Source organism: Lutjanus erythropterus, chromosome 1, assembly GCF_056507025.1.
Source record: "Lutjanus erythropterus isolate fLutEry1 chromosome 1, fLutEry1.hap2, whole genome shotgun sequence".
In the NCBI taxonomy this organism is placed as follows: Eukaryota; Metazoa; Chordata; class Actinopteri; order Lutjaniformes; family Lutjanidae; genus Lutjanus; species Lutjanus erythropterus.
In genome coordinates this window covers 28387701-28412532 of record NC_139317.1, presented here as the reverse complement: position 1 = coordinate 28412532, position 24832 = coordinate 28387701, and the positions used below count along the sequence as shown (strand labels likewise).

The 24832-nt window shown below is 37.5% G+C and overlaps 2 protein-coding genes across 2 annotated transcripts in view; both read right to left on the bottom strand.

Annotated features, from left to right (window-relative positions):
• tspan15 (tetraspanin 15) overlaps positions 1-22001 on the bottom strand; it is a 42670-nt gene extending 20669 nt beyond the window's left edge. The window contains exons 1-4 of the mRNA XM_084718760.1: positions 21825-22001; positions 8392-8577; positions 7061-7135; positions 3086-3181 (exon numbers count right to left, since the gene is read on the bottom strand). Of these exons, the coding sequence (XP_084574886.1) occupies positions 3086-3181; positions 7061-7135; positions 8392-8577; positions 21825-21914 (447 nt within the window). The 5' untranslated portion in view covers positions 21915-22001. The remainder of the gene's footprint in view (positions 1-3085; positions 3182-7060; positions 7136-8391; positions 8578-21824) is intronic.
• Positions 1-24832, bottom strand: part of LOC146333046 (hexokinase HKDC1-like) — a 93912-nt gene that overhangs the window by 7738 nt on the left and 61342 nt on the right. The window lies entirely within an intron of this gene.

Genomic DNA, 24832 nt, shown 5'->3' with positions numbered 1-24832 from the left:
TGGACGTTGAGGCACATGCAAGCCTTAAAGATGCAGCAAGTGATTGTTGAGTCTCATTCCCAGGTTGTTATATACTTACCTTTTGGGAATGAGACTCAACAATCTAAGAAAGACTCATTTACTCGACACAAACACAGGACCATGACTCATTCAGGCCATTGTTCTCACAAATGCAGAGGAATCCTCAAAGCCGATTTACATGTGGAACTGGGATATTAATAATTCATTATTCATCAGTTAATCACTGTTAATAATTTTACCAATTAAAAATTCATTAACCGATAATGACTGTTTTGTGTAGCATTTCTCCAGAGTTCACAGGTTTTCTCTCTGCCTAGTTAGAAATAGCAGTAATTGTGCCTCATGTGTCAATACTTTGTCTGGTGGAGTCATTCAGTAAATAAGCACATTTGGACAAGAGCCTTATTGAGTTATTATTCTGTACTTGAAAGTTTTTGTACTTCATGAATTAATGTTTTCTAATGTGACTAATGTGAATTGTTATTGTTATAGAATTGTTTAAATAAAACTTCAACTGAGAAAAAATATGTGCATTTTGTATCTTATTGATCACTGATTATTGATGGATTTTTAATGTTTTCAATTATATCTGTTAAGGAAAATGCACAAAATTTGCAACCCTAGCATGGAAACATTCTGATTCTGATTGTTTTTCATCCCCCAAGAAAACACTTAAATCTCTTCCACAGCAGGACACTTGAGCCAACCGGCAGCTTTAAACCGTGACTGTAAAATAAAAAATACTGTAGAAGACGCTTCATGCTGCTGCTGCCAAATGGCTTATTACCATTACTGAAGCACTGTTTGTTGTTATCAAGCAGATCAGAGCACAAGCCAGTTAAGATCCTGCTGGCAAGTTAAGATCACAAGACAAACAGGAATCTGCTGCCAAAGTGGGCTGGCATTCTTTCATTTGGAGTGATAATGAAGTGAAAGTGCTTTTGAGGGCAATAAATTACAAGTTTGCCAAACTTTGACTGGACAGCATGCCAAAATAAATACTGCAAAGTCATTTTTTGACCTAAACTTTGAACTGCACCAGCATTGTTTTTTTTTTATATTTCTCCAGCAACAACTATTCCTGGAAGCAATGAGGGAATTGACACAGATGACAAAGTCTCAGAGACAGACATTCATTTGGCCACTTGGAGGCAAGAGAAACAAGATGTGAACACGTCACTGTCGCATTATCACCTAGTATGGAGAACTTGTTAACTGTCCATTCTAAGGTGGTCAAAACTATATATTTTTTCTTTTTGATGTAGTATTGAAAGAGGTATAGAGTATTTTTTTTAAAACTAGCATTGTATCGAAGTTTATAATTATGGTATTGTAACAACTCTACTTCTATACGACTTCTGCACAGTGCTGGTACAGAAAAAGTCACTGAACTCTGTCTGGGTTTGCAGCTGCAAGCAAAAATTCAGGCTAAACTGAAGGCAGAACTAAACTGAGGTCTTAAATGAGCACTTTGAAATGTTAATATTTTATTGTTTCTAATGTGGTTTTGAAAAACGGTATTGATACTTCAGTACCTTTTGCTCACCAGCTATTATCAGCTGTGTCTATCTGTTGCTTGGTGCTGAGCTGGTACAGTGGGGTTTTAGAGCTTTTTCACTGAAAACAACTGCCTGCTGAGAACAATGAGAACCAGAACAGTAAAGTTGCAGGTTGGAATGCTAAACTTGTAAAAAAAAAAAATACCTCAATATACCTGATAAATCTGCCACAAAGCGTGGAAGTTCAGACTTTCAGATTGGAGTATTTAAAAGCTGTTATATAGTTATATAGTGACGGGACTTGAACTAAGGCAGGTGCTTCAGCCTCCATTTGCAAAACCACCAAATTAGCTCCCAAACAATCAGCCAAGTAAGTACTTTTGGGGCCTTGAAGCATCCAAGTTATTATTCAATCAAGCCACAGTCCTGCTCTTCTAATACTGTTCACTCTACACACTCCTTATTTAATAGTGTGTGGCATGATGTAGCCTGCAGACTGACGGTTCAGTTGTTTTTTCTCTTCTGTTAATCAGTGGAGTTTGTTGCAGGACGCTTCTTAATGTCGATGTGTGATCAGTCTGCCGTCCCCAGATACTGCAACCCCATGTGTTTGATAAAAGTTGGTAATGAGATCTTCAGCTTCAGGCTGTGTGTGTGGCAGCATGATGCATTCTGGGAGCAGGTGCACAGTGATGGCTCTGCACAGTTCTCTGATTATCTTGGATAGGACTTGCCGTGATCATCCAAGTTCACCGATGGTGCTGGTTCCCCCAACAAATGTGTATTACACGGCATTAAGATACAACCCTGATTCCAAAAAAGATGGGATACTGGGTAAAACAAAACTGAATGTGATCATTTATGGGGGTGTGTGTATGTAAATGTATGGTCATTCTGAATTAGTTCAACAGCTTGAGAAGAATATTTCTAAACACACAATTACAAGAAGCTTAGGGATTTCACCATCTGCACGTATTGGGCAAGACCGAAAAGCCAACACTGAATGCTTGTGACCTTTGATCCCTCAGGCAGCGCTGCATTAAAAGCCCACATGACTGTATAAAGGATATTACTACATGAATTTCGGAAAACAATTTAGAAAACTGTTGTCAGTAAGCACAGTTTATCACTGCATCTACAAATGCAGGTTGAAATGCCATTGATTAACAACATGCAGAAACACAGCCGACTTCTCTGGGCCCAGAAAAGCATGCTGTGGTCCGAGTCCACATGTCAAACTGTTTCTGGAAATCACGGACGTCATGTTCTCTGGCACCAGTGCAAAGATCAAAAGTCAGCATCTGTGATGGCATGGGGGTGTGTTAATGCCCATGGCATCATGGGTAACTGTCACATCTATGAGGGCCCCGTTAAGGCTGAAAAGTACATACAGGTTTTGGTGCAACATATGCTGCCATCCAAACAACATGTTTCTTAGGGATATTTCTACATATTTCAGCAAGAAAATGCGAAGACACATTCTCTAACTTTTTTGGAATCGGGGTTTTATTTGAAAAGCTAATACAGACATTTATGAACAGGAATGTTCTGTGGAATAACCTTACCTTCCTCTGTACGAAGTCCATGATGTTTTTGAAGTCTAAGTCATCATAGTAGTTCACTATGCCTCTTCGGATGTTCTTGTTCAGCAACTCCACTGTCTGTAAGATGGAGAAAATAAAACAAGCGTGTTTGTGTTAATGGGATGGAGGAAGTCATGTTACCACATCTGTTTTGTTTCCAAGACACAGCTGATCTTCGGTCAACGTGTCAGAAAGGCAGCTCTGGAGCAGAGATGCTCTGATTAATCAAGGTGACTGATCCACTGAACTGGAATATTAAAATATGACAGTTTGACAGCTCACATCTGTCAGTCACAATCTGGTGCAGCAGGGTCACATTAGGTTAATGTGTCGGTCCATCCAGAAATGGAGAATAAATATTTACAACTTGGAACGCCGCTAAGTACATTCATGGAGAGCTTTTCACTGAATGTTTTCATTGAGGGAACCACTCATTTATTCTGGTAATTTCACTTCATTCCACTCTTTCTTTGTGGTACATTAGTCTATTTACGGTTCATTAGAGATGGGGGCAACAAAGGACTGGGCTTTTTACCTGATTCAGGCCTGTCTATGCTCCATCATCTCTCTCTTTTAACCATGGATAAAGAATTGAGACTGCTCCTCTTATGGCAGTCAAAGATTAAAGGGGCTGAGCTTTTCATTTAATTTCTTTTCTTCATACCCAGAACATATCAGGTCCTCACAGTGAATCTATAGGGGTGCGTTAGTCACGTTTAAACCACATTACAATGAGCAGATTTATATACTTGGAGTTCTACTGAGACGTTTCCCTTTGAGACAGACCATTATTAAAAAGAACTGACTATAAACTCACATCTTAAACATGGTGTTTCTAGAAATGAGTCCCTGAAAAGAAGAATCCATCTTTATAAAAATCTACTTATTCATGCAAGAAACTGAAATCTTATTATAATGAACACATTTCCTCAGGCACTGCTTTGTCTTTATAATCTCAGTGTAAATGAGACAACAGTAAAATAAAATGTATTTTAAATAAAACTGCTATTAACACACTGAAATATGCAATGATATTGCTGATAATTTAGCTTTTCTTTTCACAAACAGACATACACATTCAAATGCATTACATAATATTAGCGAAAATGATATTCCAGGAGAGGCCATTAATATGTTTAATATGAGTGTCATGTAAATGAGATGATTGAAAGCATTAAAAAGAAATGAAAAGACAGACTGATACTATTTCCCACAGAGCCACATTAAGATATTCATTACTGAAAACTGATGGGATGAATATCTCAGCAGCAGACCATCATAATCACACAAATTTGGCTCTGTAATCATAAATCATGGTCACATGACCACATAAGCAGCAATCCTCCAAAAGGGGTTTATTACATGAAACTTCCTCACTTCTTAGGATGTGTGTGGACGTGTTTTATTATCAATATCAAGTAAGTTCCTAAAATACTGCCATTACATAAAAAACAGTTTTCATCTGACAAAATATGAGGCACTTTAACGTTATAACATGATCTTCATGTAAATGAGATGGGGATATAACCATTGAAGAAAAGACAAAATATATGCATGGCTCTAGTTTTTATGTCCAATAAATCTACAAATCACACAAATGCAGAGACAAAACAAAAAGATCATTATAGTACAGCTCTAATTCCAGGAACAGCAGGCTCATATCTGATAAAAGGTTCTGATGAAGCTCTCTTAGAAGTTTGGAGGCAAAGCAGATTCATGCAGTTTTGTCTGTGAGACGACTGTGGCAAGAAACAAATGACCTGGTATCTACTAAAAACTAATAAATAATTTACTAAAGGAGGTCAGTATATTGTACGCACAGTTAGTATCTGTCATGTGCTTAATGTTTAGTGTAACTGGTCACAAAATTATATGACAGTTGGGTGAGAGGGTCTTCACTGCATTCTGGGGACACGTTTTTAAATTATTTTTTTCATTACTCTTTTCACATACTGAATTTCTGTAGGGTTTGAACTGAGGCCTTGTGTGTCATATGCATGTCAGCTTCTTCTGACAGTGGCTTCCTGTTCAACCATTTCTGCCTTACAATATTTCAGAGCTGATCCTATAAAAAAATACTAGAACTACCACCTTGTGATTGTAAAAAGAGACACAGAAACAGAAAATGTCCAGTCTGTCCAGACTCATAATTTATATGTACTGAAAACTTTAAAGGAATTTAATAAATGGTATTAAATGTATTTTCTGACCAAATGGAAGTTACCACGATAATGACATGTTTGATTCCAGTGAATAATTTCCAGTGAGAAACATGCCGTCTTCATTTTTACACAGGAGTAGTGAGCTGAACATCATGATGTCACTATGAACCTTGACCTTTGACCTTTTTGGATAAAAATTGTCATCACCTCATCATTTCATCCTATTTGACATTAGTAAAGTCACAGTAACCCTGACCTTTGATCTTTAAACACCAAATTCAAATCAGTTCATCCATGAGTCCATGTGGACTATTTGTACCAAATGTTAATAAATTCCTTCCAAATGTTCTTGAGATATCAAATTCACACAGCTGGGATGGACTTGATGTCACAGTGACCTTTGACCACTAAAACCAAGTGGACATTTGTTTGAAAGTTTGCAGAAATTCCCTCAAGGTGTTCTTGAGATATGGTAGTTAAGCGAATGGGACAGACAGCCCAAAAACACAATGCCGCTGGCCAAGGCTCTCGTTGGTGCAGGGTCTTTAAAAGCACAGAAAAATGTCAATGTTGTGATATCTTTCTTGTCACCTAGCCCTTTCCCAATGGCTTCAATTTGTTTGGTTCACATTAGTAGCTTTAAAGCAGCTGAGTTAATTGTGGTGCCAATAAAACAGCAAATGAGAATATTAAAGTCAAGTTGTCTTATCAGGATTCACTGGCAGGTGGTCGAGACTCCTGGTCTGTTAACCGCATTCTTGTTTCAGTTACTTACAGCGATGAAAATGCCTCATCAACTGATAACCTTTGGTCTTTGCTTATCAGGGAATTTTTTAGGGTCTCTAGGTCATGTTTAACTCTTTCCCTCCTTCTTCCTATTTATTTTTTTCCCCCACAAAGTATTGTTCCTCATCACAGCCTGTTTGGGAGGAAGCTACTTGTGTCATCATGACTACATAAAAACAACAGCACACACTGTGTTAGTATACAAAGGAACATTACAGGATTTTATTGCAGGGAGGGAAATGAGATAGACAGAGAATGTAAGTAAGACAATAAGAGAAACAAAAAGAGGATGTGAGAGAAGGAGAGCGATATTAGAAGTGAGAAAGAGAGAGGAAAGCTACAGAAACGCAAAGACAGGTCAGAGAAGCAGAAGGCATCATACTGATATCATAAAAATAATACTCTTTGAGCAGATCAATTCTGATTATACAGTCTGTACATCTCCTGATTAGAAATATATGCAAATAGGGTTTCAGTGTGGTATCAGTGAAATCTCTATTTCATGACAGATATTCTCCTGTAACAGCTTAATAACTCGCATGGTTTACTTCATTATTTGTCTGAATTATGTAATTTGATTACTGTGTATTTGAAAAACTAGAATAATGACATTCATTTTATTTATTTCTTTTTCTTTATTTTATTTTCTCTACCGCACTAAGTCATGCTGCTTTTGTAGTGTAATGTCATGATCACAGTTCATTCATTTATGCCGCCACCATCATTCATACTAGCTTGTAGCAGAGACATGCAGTGTTTGGTGCAGGCCAGTGATACTGAGACCAAATTAAAACAAAATCATTTTGTTTTTTTTATGTTTTTCCTGGAGAGTGTAGTTTGAATCATTTCCTTGGGATAAAAAGCATGTAAATATTACTTTACTGCTCTATAAAGCTTGATGGTTATCCTGTTCCCTCACTGCAGGAGGAAAAACTTCACTTCACAATGCTCTAACTGCCCTCCTGCTGAGGTGGGAGAGTTTCTGTGATCAACACCTTGGACGACTCACCTGGTTGCGGAACACGAGCGCCAATATTCCTCCCAGCAGCTCCAACATCAGACACACACTCAGGGTGTACATGAACTGTAAGAAAACAGACAATAGAGAAGAAGAGACACATTATACACCTCAAAATTTAATCTATCTTTATGATCATGTTTTTTTTTTATTATCAAGGTCTGCCATCATTGTATCTTAGATATAATACAACAGGGTTTTCACCCCTGCCTTGAAGCTTTATCTGTGTGTTTGCATGTCTTTACATTGAGGCCCAGTTAGGGAGTGTATAACGTTCTTCAAACCAACAACTCAGGCACTGATGTGCTGATGTGTTCTGCTTTTCTTAATATAAGATACCTATATATACTTCATTTTGGGGTTGCATGAGGTGGCTTGATTTTCTGCATCTAGTGACAACTGCAGTCGTTTCGTCCTCCTTTTGTATTACTGCCCGTCTTAATTAGAGCTACAACCATCAATTATTTTCATTGTTGATTAATCTGTTGATTATTTTCTCAACTGATCAGTTTTGTTGTATGTTCTAACAAATGTCCAAATATGGTGAAAAATGCTGGAGTAAAGACACCAGGAAATATTCACATTTGAGAAACTAGAATCAGACAACCAGACAGAATCAGACAGTTTTCTCTATAAAATACTCAAATTAAACGATTATCAAATTAGCTGGCGAGTTATTTAATAATCAACTAATAATTGATCAGTTGTCACAGCTCAAGTCTTAATTTCTTCATCCACCTTTTCTTTGCATACTTGCATTTGTTTTAGTGTAAAAGGGAAGCACACGCTCACATGCCCTCCAGAACCTTAACAGGAATTATATTTTTATGTACTTTTCAGCAACATTATGTAAGAATTAGTATTTTTTACGACTTAGAACAATTACTTAGACACTTCCACTGTAAAAAAAGGACAGCTGTACAATAAGGTCAAAATGTTGAGAATTAAGTTGAAATACCATTTATTTCTTGACATGGTATTTCAAGGTTATTCTCATAATTCAAAAATTAAAACATCTGAAGATACTGACACATTTATTCTGAGACAATTTTCAACTTTGTTATACTACAACTATATGTTTATCTTTTTTTTTTTTTTTTTACAGGTTTCATAGAGTTTCATGAGGAATTTATTGATACAAATGGAGGTAAATATTAACACACGGGTTCATCACCAATGCTGCTTTTTAAAGAAAGAAAATACACAGTGAAAATGTATAAAGAATAAGAATAAAGAATAAATTAACAGACACATCCTAAGCATCCAAGCAGCCACTTTTCTGTTAAAGAAGATAAATTACTTGGCTCTCAGGCACCACTCACCACTTTCAGTAAGGTTAGATTGTCCCTCAGTGAAGCCAAGACTCCAATGAATGAAACAATAAACATGACGATTCCCAGGACGATCAGAATTATAGCCGGAGCCAAAAACACTCCCTCCAGTGTCTTGTAGCGTTGTCTCTCCACCTCAGCATAGATGCCAATGGCCAGGATGAAGCCGCCTATCAACTGGAAACACAAGGAGAGGCAGTTTGGATGAGTTAGTCATCCGATTGAACATGAAAGAAAATAAGCAGTTATAATAACTAATAAGTAATAATAAGAATATATTGTAAAACAACAAAGAGAGAGACATTTAGTTTAGTTGAATTTAAATCACATTAGTTGATTAATTTAACATTGCACTGAACAATAAAAAAAAACATTCTCCAGAACCCCCTCCAGAAAAAGAATAATTTTCCTCTTAGGCCTCCATGTTTATATAAAACATGTAATCCTTTGGCTCAGACAGTGTTGGCAGTAGTCCTGGCTGCACACGTGGTGGGAGAATGCACTATGCATGCAGAGGGTTGTCATTTCACTTAATTCCTATTTAATGTCAAGCTAGGAAATTATCTGTACATGTGACGGAAGAGTATGCTGCTGCATGCAGTGTATAAAATTAAATTAAATTAGTATACTTAATGTAATGAGAAAAAGCCCTAGTATTGCTTTATTATGTACATTCTCCCCACAAATAGGTTCTCTTTTAAAAGGTATACTGAAATTTCAAAATTCAGGAGCTGAACTTCCCTTAAAAACCTGAAAAGTTACCAACCCTTTGTAACACTATGAATGATTAAGCACTGCTGTCAAGTAGAATATGTTACTTGTATACTAAATACTGTACATATTATGAGCATTATGAGCCAGACATGATGCAAATTGAAAGACATTTATCTTGTTGCCCCTTGTGTAGATGATAATATGGTATTAATCACCGGCAGCTGTGGTAGTTTCATTATTAATTGCATTAGTGAAAGTTTTCTAAAAATCAACATAAAGATGTTAACACTTATACTCTTTCTTTTTCCTGCAGACTCATGTTCAAACCTCTCATGTTTTAGCCGTGCTACCGGCATGGTTCTTAGAATCGCAATTTTGGTCTGTTGGTGGATCACCACTTTAATCCAGAGAGAAATATCTCAGTAACTATTGGCTTGATTGTAGTGTTATTATTTTATAGAGATATTCATGGTCCCCAGAGGATGAATCCTACCGACTTTGGTGATACTTTTAATTTCTCCAGGCTCCAATTAAATCTCCAGAAGAACAAAACAACTGATGAAAAAGTGATCTCCCTGAGTACTGGGAGATCTTCAGGAGGTCTAAAACTTCTGCTACTGAAACCATGCAGCTTAATTAGCGGCCAATTATAATCTGAATATTCACCAGACTGGGGTGGACTGCAGTAGCAGATAATTTGAGTGTTGTTATTGTAAATGACAGCTTTGTTTAATTAGATGCTCTGAAGCACTTTAGCTCTGGATACAGTGAATCTACTGAGAATAATCAGGGCCCACACGCACGCGCGCGCACACGCACACACACACACACACACACACACACACACACACACACACACACACACACACACACACACACACACGTTTGTCTTTGTGTTTTTTTCTGACTCAATTACTTCAACATAATTTGATAATCAATTTAAGTCTGACTTTAAGCCTATCAGTGCTGTGGAGCAGATAATTGTAGATGTGTAGATGTGCACACGTGCGCGTGCACGCACACACACACACACACACACACACACACACACACACACACACACACACACACACACACACACACACACACAAAAGACAGAAAGATAGTTTCTCTTTCAGTCCTTCAGTTCATGTATCCATCCATCCATTTTCTATATAGGATTACCTTGATCAGGGTTGCAAGATACTGGATGTTTACCAGCATCCTTTGGATGAGAGATGTGTAAAAAGTAGACAGGTCACCAAAGTATCATATAATCATAGAGACTGAGCCACAAGACCCTATTTGCTATGAGGCCACAGCAGAGATAAAAGAAATAACTACATTTCAGAAACTCTAACAAAAAATTATGTTCACCCTAAGAGCAGGTTGGAACATCACATCAGTCCTCAATTTCTTTTCCAACAAAACAAACCTGAAATTAAAAAGAGTGAAATATAATTATAACTATACATTAAATCTAGTTTTTGAAAAAACGATCTAGGAGTGAATTAAAATATACAGTAAATCAGCCCTGTAATGATAGTGGTATGACTTTTCTGGTATTCAAACAGCAGTCAAAACCAATCAACTGCCTAATCTGGTTTCAAGCTACAATAGTTTGAACAGATACTGTACAGCTGCTAATGGATGTTAATTGCAGGCTTTCTTCTCAAACATATGTGACTGAATATTAAGCAGTGGTGGACAAAGTACTCAACCCCAGTACCTGAGTCAAAGTATAGATACTCCTGGTCAAATATCACTCAACTACAAGTGAAAGTTGCTCAGTCACAATTGTACTTAAGTTAAAGTACCAGAGTACTTGGTTTTAAAAAACTTAAGTATTCAAAAGTACATGTTTTTAAAAAATACTTAAGTATTCAAAAGTACAAATTACAAAGTACATTTTCTAATATCAATACATGCTGTATTGTTTTCATGATGCATTTACAGAAGCTTGTAACTCTCTGAAACCATCTAATGATGCACTGACTTGCTTGTAGAACCACTCTGCTACACAAAGCCTATAGAAACACCTATAAAAACTTCAGCATAGAAATGCAATCAAAAACAAAAAGGACAGTTATTGTCATTTTCTGATGTAACTGTATTAAAATCACTGCATAAAAGCAGATTGAAGCCAAGTGTAAGGAGTTCTCCAAGTCTGTTAAATAACTGAGATTTCTTTCTGTCTTCAGAGGCAGTATATACATGAATTATGCTGTATTTTTCACCCCAATAAAAACAATCCAACTTTAAAAGCTACCTGGAATAATTAATAATTCTAATAACATCTTGAGATTTAACTTTGTCTTTCTCCTGCCGTCACCATTACTGCTTTTTGTTTGAATGAAAGAGGGAGAGCTTGCTTGTGCTTGTTAGTGCGCCTGGACGTATTTCTGCTTTTACATCAGTCCCATTTGAGAGGAGCTACTGTGATTGGTTTCTTTCTGTGAGGAACACAGCATGTGACCAATTACATTTTAGAAAAGAAAAAACAGCAACAGCTGACTTCAACAATGTGCTCAGTCAAAAAGTAACAACAACCTTCCTAGAAATGTAGAGGAGTCAAAAGTACAATATTTGTCTTTGAAATGTAGTGGAGTGAAAGTCAGAAGTTTCCAAAAAAACAAATACTCAAGTAAAGTACAGATACTCAAAAAATGTACTTAAGTACAGTACTCAAGTAAATGTACTTCGTTACTGTCCACCACTGACATTAAGGACCATTTGATAAGAGTGCTGGTGTGTTTTAATGAGCTGACTAAAGCCTAATGGGAGCTGTGCGGTGAGACACTCAGTTTGAGCCAGCAACTAAAACTTGAAGACAACCTGCTGATGGAGTTTGGTTTGCTTTGAAAGAGCGATATTTTGCTTACATAACGGCAGGTTCCTGTCAGACCAGGCTGTCTGACAGAAGAGAAAACCAGTGAAAATATTCTAAGTATAGTGTACACTTATAGCAACATTATTTTAGGTGAATCTTTTTTAAGTGGCTCAAATATGTTTTGTTGCTGACCCTGTCCACAACAATTCATTGCTTAGCTTCTGCCTTTCTGCTTCTCCAAACCGGAGGTGTGTTGACCGCCATCTACTGTATCTAATATATCGACTATCAATAAGTACAGCATACAGCATCACTTCAAATAATCACAACTATGCCTTCAAGGGCCACCATCTGGCAAATCCAACAATCATCTCACACTGACCTTGTCTGAAGAGTCTGACATTGTTGACAAGATTTTAGGCAGACATGAGCTCACTGCACAAGGACAGAGGGGCAACAGATTGACAGAAGCTTGATTCTTCAGTCAAAAATAATTAGCACACTATCCAGTCCAGTGTTTTGTGCCTTCCTCAATCCATCTGCATATTTTCAGTGTCACATTAACATACATCAAAGCTGCATCCACAACCTGCATTAAATTAGCATCTGGAAGCAGCTAATTATGCAATCAGTGACCGTCAGTGCCTACCAGGAACATTATGAGGGTGAAGAAAAGCTTAAAGGGTCAACATATCCACTCAGCCCAAATATTATCAAGCCATGCGGATAGTTTTGGTTGGAAATATTTGTCTAGGATATTTCTGCTGCCAACAAAAAACAATAGAGATTATTGTAATTTAATTTGTGGTACTCACAACACTGTAAACCATGTCTTGGTTACTAGTGATAAAGAAATACCTTGCTGTGAACAGTTTTCTTCAGAATATTTTTGTATTTTTTTTTTTAGAATTGGTTTACTAATGGCTAGTTTGTATTATCTTTATTGATTTGGCATTATCAAATTAGCAAATTATCAACAGGTCTTGCACTTGTACACTCAAGTCTCATCATGCATGTTTGCTTCATCATGCATGGCTGAAGAAGACAGCTTTACTACTCTTGATCTTGATCTTGAAAGAGGTATTAAGACCAAATAATGACTAGCAAAAAGACAAATTCTGGTAAAGCAGGGACAGCTATGTCTTCTCCCTATTACTCAGTCTTAAAAGAGAAAATGGATACACGACATAATCACAAAATCAAATGACAAAATCTGCCCCTACAATAAGCCCCAGACGAATCTAAAATTAAAAGGGGCACCTACACAGATTCAATTACAGCCAGATAGCACAGGAGCAAATGCTGACCTGTAATGTGATCAGGCAGCTGAAGCAATAACTGGCCAAGCACCAATGATCCATTTATAGTAACTTTCATTATTTATTATCCTTTACGTACCCAAGGAGGGTCAAGTGAGCCTGCTAATCTGCAGTCACACATCTACAGATTCAGCCAGAAGCTGCTAAATACAATACAGCACTAACACTGGGGCTTGTGCTCCTTGCACAAGAGGCAGAAGGAAAACAGACTTTATTTAAATGAAAACTATTTTACAAAACTTGGATTTATATTTGTGGTTCAGGCTATCATTTCTGATGGTTTTGACTGACAGTGTACTCATGAAAGTAACTGCTGAGATCAGACTCAGATCAGACAGGCGACAGACTCGAGTGGTCAGACAGGCTGTAAACAAGGTGACAGTTCTGCAGGTTTTTAAGTATCTAAACCATTTTATTTGGAGGTAAAACTTAGCAAGACTAACAGACTGTTCACATACTGCAATGCTAATCAGTCTGTCCATATCAGGCACCATTTGTTGTGTCAAAACAGCTTCAACAATGCATTCCATGTTAAGAAGAAACGGCAACAAACAATGGTAGTCTATTCTGTAACTCAGGAAACAAACTGTCCAACAAGAGATGAACAACTTCCTCATGTGTTGTACAGCGGATACTTCTGAACACAACTTACAGGTCAAAGCAGAATATGTAAATTACTTGCACAGTTCAGACACACTACAGCTTCACGGGAGACCAGAACCTGCCTACTACATTGTATGAGCATGTGTGGGTGCAGCACTAAAGTCTGCAGCCAGACTAGCAGTTCTGTGAGGATCTGCTGTGACACAGTTTTGCTTTAACCTTAATGCTCATAAAGACAATACTGATATGTTGATGTTGGGCAGGTATAACATTCAGCATCTTGGTTTGGCCTGCTAACATTTGCTACATAACACTACACACAAGGAACTTTGCCATTACGCTGGTGAGTACACTGCTGTCATAAACAATGCAATCGATGGCTGGAGTAACAAAATTGAAGCTCAGGTTGTAATAAAACAGTTTCTTTTTAAGCTGAGGCTGTTACATTAGTTTAAACACATCAACAATGGGTTTAAGCTGTAAAATACAATTTAGTCGTCTTGCTCTTAGCAGTGTTATCACTCCACAACAGCAGTCATTCAATCCAAAAACAATTAAAAGGTGGCGTTAATCTTATTAATTCAGTCTCAAATGTTCCCTGAGGCACAGATTGTAGTGGAAAGAGTTAACCAGAGGTAAATGCTGCGGCCAAACCGGTCCAACGGATGTTCAACAGATTGTTGTGTGGTTTGTCCCAAACAAAATAAAACGTTAACAGCAACCTGTCTTTCCTTTGTTAATATAAATAAAAATGCAACAAACGTTTAGCATTTCTTTTCTTAACAAGCTGGGAATGATAATGTGTTTGTCTTTCCAGGAGAATATCCCCACCCAGAGACAGGTTGTCTCTCCCTGTATGTCAGATGGGCTTTTTCAGGCCTCTCAGGTCAACAGTAGTAGATTAGTGGACTACATTTGGGGTCTTCTCTCTGTCTTTCTGCAACCTGCTGCAGTCTAGTTTCTATAGTTGGGAGAGACTGTCTCACTGAGTCTTTTCAATTAGAAACCTCTTTCTCTTTTTCTCCTTCATCATTTAACAAAAACAAGTAAGTCCAGTGGTTCCAAAACTTTTTCTGGCCCCCCTTCAGAAGCCAAAAACAGTTCACGCCAGGTGGTGTCTGGATCACCCGCAGTTTTGTCAACACTACCTGAGTCTCCTTTTTTTTTTGGCTATTTGTGTCAGATGTTGGTTGATAACTTGCACCCAGACACCACCACTGATCAGGCAGACACAAAGATGTGTTGCAGGAAAAAAGAAAATGACTTGGTCGCAGTTAAATTATGGCTCAAAAGAAATGAATACAATGGTTAAGGTGAAGAAAAAAATGTCTACCATTTTCTGTTATTGTCATATACTAGGAGTAAAAAAGAGAAAGGTTTCTGACTTAAAAGGTGGAGACATTGTATAAAGCGTTAACAGTTAAATGCTGTAAACCAACTACGCAACTGGTGGCCCCTCCGGCCCTTTGATAATTTATAAATATGACAAAAGTATATCACTGCAATTTTATTCAAATAGCCTGCTAACATTCTGAGTTTAGGGGTTTTTATATTGTTTAATAGAAGATCCTCATTTTAGTAGTGGACTAAGTAGCCAAGTACAAATACACATACAGTACATAACAACATTACAAATATGACTTCAGAGAAAACACAAATGTGCACATCTTATAGGACAGTTAGCATCAAACATTTCAAAAAGTTAGCAGATTAAACATGCTGTGATCTACCCTTAGCCTTCCCAAATGAAGACAGACAACATGTCAGAGATGAGGAGAAAGGAGGTAAATAAAAGGAGTGTTTTTACATTAGTAGTCATCTGTGAGTTCTGATGGTCCAAGAGAGTGTTTATAATCCACCATGATGTCTTTGCCTTACAAGTCCCTGCTTGCTGTCTGTTTTGGTATCTCGCTGCTGGCTGGTCTCCTGACCCCCCAGAACTCACTTATGTTCAGCCAGGAGGAGAGGAGCCCACTTAGAGCGATATACAGAGCAGCTCTAAAATTCTTTGCAAAGATGATCTTGAGTGATTATTTTCACAAAGAGTTCACGAATCAAATAAGTTCCTGTAAGCAAATCTTAACCAAAATAGCGGTGATAATATAATGACACAGGCCATGCTCTGTTCATCAGCATGCACTTAGCTGCAGATGACTTAGTGACAATATCAGGGCATTAGGCCAAGGTTAAGTTGTGTTATGTAACTATTACACTCTGTTCAGACAGTGTAGTGCTCCCAGTGCTGTTAGTGTGCTTGACTGACTGCTGTGGGGGGCAAACAGTGAAGTGCTGAAACTCAGAGGAAGCTCTGTAGCTGCAGACATGGGACAAAACCACACTTGTACAAAGACTCACTGTAGGACTGTGACTTTGCTCAAAGGACTGTAAGTGGTAAACTTGAACAATTAATAACATAAAGAGCAAATAAAATAAATACAAATAAATTAATCTGGATAATAAAATTGACCTTACATAATAAAAAAAAACAAAATAAACAAAAGCCATTCATAAAAAAATGAGAAAAAATAACTGGCTGAATAAATTAATTCACAAACTGATTAGCTTTTAAAATGCTAGTTTATATAATTTACTAATTTTGTTCTGAAATATTACATCTTTCAATTAATTTTCCAGCTGGTTTACAATTTCACTCACACTAATTTCAAGAGAAGCCCTTTACAGTTTAATTTAAATATGTGCAACCAATGTGCAACATCACCAATGAAAGTCAAATGGAGACAGATAATTTTAATTTATTGACTCAAACTTTTCACTTTTGTTACCCATGAAGAACTCCTGTTACAATGAGCTGGCCATTATTTAATTTTAATATGTCACCTCAAGTGACTTCACATTATATTGTGGGAACTGTTAAAGCAGCTAGAAAAGGAAAATATGAGACACAAGTAAATTATTTAACAGATATTCAAAAGGCAAAGGAGCAGCAAAAAGTCATCTTTTTACACACATTAACTCTATGGATACAACATTGATCTACTGGTATTGACCATTTAGGTCCAAATCTAAATATCTCAACTCAAAAGTTCATCAGCATGTTAGCATGTTGGCCATACATGTAGAATAGAACCTAGGCAGGGCATTGAAGCTCAGCCTTGGTCCCAATTTGTCCCAGTGGCCACGTGCAGTATTGCAAGGAAAAATTCCCTTGCAGCCCAAAAAGCATTTTCCCCCATAAGCCAAGATTATACAAGAAAAGTCTGTTAAACTGTTGACTAGGGACATTCCTGGCGACTAATTTCCCTGTGGATTAAATGGAATCTTAATTTAGACTAGTCGACTTCTCTAACAGTAAGAAAACATTCTGAAAGCAGTTAAAATTGAGCACAATTTATTAACTGCTAATGTTAAACCTCATCCTAAAAAATACTGTGTGTATTAAGAGCCATTGGAAGCAGTTAATCACATTCTTCAGTGAACAAATCGTATTATTAATGCCACTGATGTGTACCACTTTGTGCCATGCATTATGAACATTGTACATTATCCTTCATAAAGTGTCAACTCACTTAATTCCTCAACTTTTCAGACTGAACAGAATCACAGTGTCTGGGGGCAAACAACATCAGTCACCCGCAGCTGACATTAGCTGACAGCCTGTCACATAGTGTGGCTAACATTAGCAGGGCTAGCAGCAGCAGCCTGCTCTGCTTGCAGGTTAATGTCCACGTCTGTGCTGCGCTATAATACTAGTTAAAGTCAATTTATAGTAACTTGATCACACAACAACACTCATCTGTCAGACAATAAGACACATTGTCCCAAATACTGTTCAATCATGTCAAAGACCTCTGTTACACTCAGAAGTCCCAGTGTTTGCATGAGTTTTAGTGTGTGTGTGACTATGAGCCACTGTTAAATGAAGTGTGCACAGCCAACCTTCACTGGGTAAATACAGGTGAAGAAAAGCAGATAACCTCAGACTGAAGTGAAATCAACCCCCAGGAACAAGGAGTTCAAAGCTGAGAACATAGTTGGGAAGGTTAGTTTCAAAATACAGAAACGACAGTTATTTCTAGACTTATTGAGCTCGAAAATTCAACTGACAGAAGTAAACGATTTATGACAAATTATAGATGGTAATCATAACTGCTGACAAAATCATTTTCTACACCTCTAATCATGTCCAAATAATGGCCTCACATTTAAATGTGCCCGATTACAAAATGTAATACTTTACTTTCCAAACTTGCGTTGTTTGTATTAAGTCTAGAGCGGCATTAATTAGTCAATTATTGATTGGTTTTCAGCTATCAAATCAATTGGCAACTATTTTGATAATCGATTAAACGTTCTGAGTCTTTTTTTTTTTTTTTTTAATATCTGAATTCTCTGATTTCAACTTCTCAGGTGTGAGTATTTTCTGTTTTTTTTAGTCCGCTATGACAGTAAACTGAATATCTTCGGGTTGTGGACAAAATAAGACATTTGATGACATCAGCTTGGGCTTTGGAAACACTGATCATCATTTTTCACTACTTTAACTTAATGCTTCTGCTTTCCTTCTTATATACATGTGCAAAACAAAAGCAATGCAACAGCTAGTAGTCCATTTATAAAATATAATATTAATGGTGATGATGATAATAATAATAATAATAATAATAATAATAATAATAATAAGAAGAAGAAGAAGAAGAAGAAGAAGGAGAAGAAGAAGAAGAAGAAAATGATCAAGAGATTAATCCATAATGAAAATAACTGTTAGTTACAGCCCTGACTATACTGTATCACTACATGCACAGGCATAACAATTCATCTCACAATAACCTGGCCATAAAATATGACCTTTGGAATACTTATCTTATAAAAGTTTTTCATGCTCTAGCTTTGGTTTTGTTCTTTGTCAAACCTCTGATCATATAGTATAAAGTTAGATGACATTAGGTCACTGTTCTTGTATGACTTGAGTCATTTTCTAAATTAAGCAGGAAATAACTCATGTACTCTTGTACATTGTTCCTCTAACATGCACTATTTCACAGCTGTTTGCAGCTTCAGCAGTTGATCTTTAGCAGTGGACATCCTGTCCTGCGGGACAGTGAATCAGTGTGAGGAAAAGAGGAATAAATAAAAATCTAAAAGCATGTCAAAATGTCAGTTGACATCCGAGAAGCAGAAAGGCTGAAAACGTGTTTGAGCAACACAAACTACCAGAGAACTGCGCCAGTGCTGCTCTGCAGTGCTGCCGTTAAAGCTGCCTTGTATCAGAATTTGCTGTTTCCATCACAATTTACAAGAAATGTGAGTAAATATTACTGATTACAACATACAGTCAACAAGAGATTAGATTGAATTAGTCCCACACATTTGTTTTATGAAAGCTGTTAGTGATGCTGTTAATAAAAAAAAAATAATGCAGAGTGTGTGCACATTTGCTTTGTCAACATTTCCTGGAGGATGGGACAATATAACTGAAACTGTTCACATCATGCTGAGATAAACCACATTCTTCAGAGGCAGTGTGCGGTAAGAATGTCTCTTGAACACGACTGAATCAGCAAGCTGTAGGAGGAAAGTAAATATAACTTGTTAATCTGTTTCAACTCTTTTATCAAGGCTGCATTCATGCTTCATAATAAACCCATTACTGCCTGCTTTCTGCCTCATTCTCTCCTCCTCTGTCTCTCTCCACGAATAAACGTTTCAGAAATGTCTCAGTGAAGAAGCAAGTAAGTCATTTTATTTGTATAGTAAGTGTTGTGTCAATCAGCCATCTGTCTGCACAAATACACAATGTGACATGTTGTCTATGAGAGGCAGCAGCTGTGGAGTTTGCTTATGTCGCACAAAAACATAATTCTTCCTAAAACTGGCATTAATGTGAGTCATTGTTGCCAGTGGGTGTCATCTTGTTTCCGTTGTATCAAAGTTATTTCAAGACATTTGTTGAAACAAGTGTCATCCCCAGGAGACAAATTATACGACTTAAAGTTACTGCCCTAAAAAATAAACTGATGCAAGTAAATTATAATCATTAAGGCACTTGTCAAATCACATTATCTTAGAGCACATTTAAGCACTAAACCACTTAAACCGGAGTTAAACAATGCTCCGTTGCAGCTGAAGAGGTGTGACTGTTAGGCTGGCAAGGGTCTCTTTTACCAATCAAATCTATACCCTATAAGGTATTAAATGTCCCTCTACTAAAGTGTGCTCTTCAGGGGACACTTTCACATCACTTCACCTCACCTGACCTGTTTACTGCAAATATTTAAATCTGCAGTGACAGATTTCTTGGCCAATGGGGGACAATAGAAACAAGCTGTGAACCCAACAATGACAGATCATCACCTTTAACTTGATGTGGAACTTGTTAAAGAGTTGTTAGTACAAGATCCAGCAGTTACAAAGCAACATTAGCATTAATGTGGAGACATGTTTCTCTCCACCTGGAAAATCTAAGTCCAATATTTACTCTCTTTTAGCTCTGTGTTTGGTCTCCATCACATAGTGGGTGAAATATCTCATTAGCTGCTCAATGCTCCATTATGTTCAAGACTACTTAAATGCAGATATGCAGACCTCAACAAGTGCAGAGGTGCCTCTGGAGCAGAGTGTTTTTGGGGGCCAGGCTGGGTATGGTTTTGTATTTCCGTTGTGCAGAATCCTAACTTCCCCCTGCAAGTTTTGATTTTACGCACGGTTGCAAATTTGATTAGATGGTTGATTATGGTCCTTTTATGCAGAGGCAGCAAAAATCCATAAGTTAGCCACAGTATTAGTCAGTCAGCAGGTCCCTTCATAGTCTTCGGTAGCCTTATTGTATACACTGATATATCTCTATGAGCAGCGTGTGAAATACGGCTTTAGATATGTTATTTTAAAAATCATAATTTTAGAGAAGATCATCATGCTCATGCTACACACAAAGCTAAAATGCAATAGGGCAAAAAACAATTAAATGAGGAGGACAGAAGGTTAAGTCATCTGCTAATAAGGATAAAGCCAGGCTTTCTGTTATTCAACCCTCACTGAGGAACTATAACAAATCTTACCATTACTGTACCCTACTTACTGGCATAACAGTAGCACTTCAATGATATCTACATTTTTATCGTTTCACATGACTTACAAACTCCTAAAGTCATTAATTAGAAGACAGTCATGAGCTCCAGCTTGTTCATCTTCCATAAAATTTTTTTTTTATAATTTTATCAAGTACCTGTAAGCTATGACTACACACTATGTGTACACTAAACTACTGTCATGGTCTAACATTACAGTGTGGCAGTATTTCAAATAGAATAAAAAAGTAATTTTTCAGAAATACCTTTGAAAACTTAACCGAATCTGACTGAGCCTAACTTGATGATGTCATGCAGACATAGGTTTGTAGGCAGTCTGTACAATACAATTACTGGATCAACTCTGTCATTTAGAGCAATTAAACACTGCCATTTCACAATCTCTCATTTACTGAAAACATGTTGCTGGTCTGTCATGTGGTGGCCCGGACATGGCTCGTGCTGTGGTGCAGTCTGACCACAGCAGGACACAACAAAACATGCAAAAGCAGCTTATAGAATCTCCCAGAAAAAAAAAAAGCCTGAATGTGTTCCTCTTTTCTTTTGCTCTTTGTTTGCTCTCTCGATGTGTTTACCGAGTGAGGATCAGGCAGGTAAGAGTAGGGTAAAGGTGCGCAGGGGAGGGTGTGGCCACACAATAGTTACCTACACAGACTACAGTCACAGGCTGCAGACTAACATTACTCCACAGGTACAACACCTGTCGCTTCAAGGCTGTAAATCACAAAACTGAACGCACATTTCGAAAACGGGCTAAAATCTTGAATCTCAATATTTCTCTCGCCACTGATTTTATTCTGAGAAGCTGAGCAACATACACAGACCCAGCTGAAACACACACACGCCCCGTCTGTCTGCCCACTCAAGCCGGGATATCTGTGCAAACAAATCGCACGCTCCTTTCACACAAACGATAATCACGACGTTACTCACCCAGAAGATGACGGAATAGGCGAAGAGGAGGAATTTGAGACAAATGTAGGAGAATCTGTGACAGTATCGGATCTCATCGTTGTTAGACATCGTGTCTGACTGGGGGACAGTTGACTTCAACGGCTCCCTGCGTTGTTGTCAACACACTTCCGCGTTGTCATCGTCACCACACCTGGAGCGCGCGGAGCGTGATGGACCGGTGGAAGGACGCACGGATGGATGGGAGGTTCATGTACTGAAATAAACTGTAAATGAGAGCATTCATCACGTTGAGACCTTAAAAATGGGGAGGTTTCGAAACAAACAAACAAAAAATGTGTTTCAGAGGCTCTGTTTAATACGGTAACAATTTTAAATAAGGTACACAAAAATTGAGCAGTTACTGTGGAAGGAATGATGAACTAATGAAGAACTAACATGCTAACTGAGTAATCCTTGATAAATTTTTAAGAGATCGTTCAACACTCATTTTTTTCATTCAGTTCATTAATTAATCATTAGCAACTCTATAAAATAATTACCTTTAATACTTTACTGAAATACTACTTTTAATTCTTGGGAAATAATATAGAATAAGTAATCCCTCTTGCGTGAACTTGGGTAAATCTCTGGCATATAATAATATCAGTTTTCTTTCACATAAAATTCACGCAGCAGATTTTACAAAATACATGCCCCTTTCCATTAAAAATGTTCTTTAGAAACCAGAATTCTTTTAACAGAGTGTAGTTGTAGGGCTTGTGCATATAGTGCAGTGTCAGAAACAGGTTGTGATGATGAAAGGAGGGAAAAAAATGGGATTTTTTTTTCTTAAATCAGGGAGACTTGTGGTCCTGGAAAAAAATAGGGAGAGAGTAATGGAAGTTGGGAGTCTGAAATCAGGAGGGTTGGCAAGTATGATATAAGCCCCTTTTCAAGAGAGGTTTGGCCAAGAAGAAAAGCATAAAATGGCAGAAACTTAATATAATATTCAAAAATATTTTTTCATCAGGGTATAATCACCAATGAAAATCATATATATATATATAATATATTTCTTATATTTAGAGTCCTCTTTCATGAGGGCTGCCATGTTGCACCACCATGTTTCTACAGTAGCCCAGAACAGACAAATCAGGCACTGCAAGTTTTTGCAATCTGCAGAAAGCCTCTGTCAAGAAATGATGAAATATAACCTTCCGGAGAATTTTTTAAGATGTTCATATGGTCTAGATCATAAGAATTGCTCCTTTTGTGATGGACACATAGAAACAACAGAACATTTTTGTTTGGATGTAAATTAGCTGTGCTTTTGAGAATATCATGTGCATTTGCATGTAGATACAGTTTTTAAAAAAACAACATATTTATCTTTATATAAACAAATGGACCTACCAGCTAACTTGAATGAATAAATATCTACAGTATAAGAGACGCTGATACATTAATTTGAAAAATGCATGATCCTCAGATATACCATGGTGAACTGTGTAATTATGGCAGGAACATGCAAGGCCTTTTTGACCGTAATGTAAATTTTCTTTGGTCTAGTATAGCAATTAATTATCATATTATCCGTTACATTACACAGTAACTCAAAACATGTAACTCTGCCCCCCTGTGGTGAGGTACAGCACAGCAGAGAGACCATACTGAACACCCCTGCTGTGATGTGATGGGACTGGGTCATCATAAGAACATTGTCCATGAATCCTTCAGAGAACCTGCTGAAATGTGGACCATCTTTAATGGGTAAAATCAATCAATTAAAGACCTCCCACAAAATATACTGCATCAAAAATGCAAATGCAAACTAAGTTTTTTTCTACACATCATTTTTTGAAAAAGTGTTAAATGATAAGACTACTGTGAGCCACTTATGAATATACAGCTTTGGTACACAAAAGATGTTTTAGTGCCCAGATACACCAAAACATCAGGCAGCTATCTTTGGGCTTAGTGTATACAGTCGGCACCATTGGTCCACCCTTATCAGCAGTCATTCAGCTGATAAAACATGTTCAGTGCCCAAGAGCGAGCTGCCTGACTGGCTGCTCGGTGAAGTGAATCACTATTTTCTCCCAGTTAGTTGTTATTATTCCTTATTTATCACCTCTGCCTTTTCTTATCTTCTCCCACAAGCAAAAGAACTTGGGATGACAACAACAATACAAAATAAAGAAAAAAGTAAACCTGAAATGTTTCAGGTTTTATCATTTTTAATTTGTATTCTGAGACATATTTTTTAACCACAATCACTTTGGCATAAAATGGCTGTTGTTCGTGGTATTTTCGGACTATGAACACAGACTAGTGGCCCATTAGTATGTGTAAAATATTCATGCAGCAGTAAGATGAAGATGTGTTCAGGCGCAACATTTAACAGAAGATATGAGGCAGTGTGAGTCAATGAAGCCATTTGTCTGTTCTAATTCAAGGTGGATGTGTTTCATCCCTCTCTCATTAGTTTCAGGCCCTGGATAATAATCACTGCTGTTATTCCTCCCTCTACACTGCCTCAGGGTCATATTCACCCAGGAGACCTCACTCTGTAAGTACTGTTCGACCAGCTTGATAGAAAGTTTTCATTCTCCTGCCTGTACCCTTCAGTGTGCCCTTCACCGGGCCCTGGCAGCCAATGAGGACTTGTGAGCATGTGAAAGTACACATATGCAGTGCATACTGTACACACACAACAGAGAGAAGACAGAGTGAGTTCAGCTGAAGTCAGCAGGCTCTACCACCATTCGTTCTTTTCTGTGCAAACATGCAGAGCAGATTTCCCCTGAGAGAGAGGAGAAAACACAAAGAGCACAAGAAAATATGTAACAGTAAGAAAGAGAAGCATAGAAAACATCGTACATTGAAAGCACAAAGCTAATATCACAGACTATGTGGTGTTTACATTGCAGAGCTCTTTGTTTCTTTGATTTCAAGGAGAAACACGAACCAATGATCAAACATCACCTTACTACATTCTAGAAATGTAAACACTGTATTTAGTGGCAACTGTGATAAGTGACAGGGTT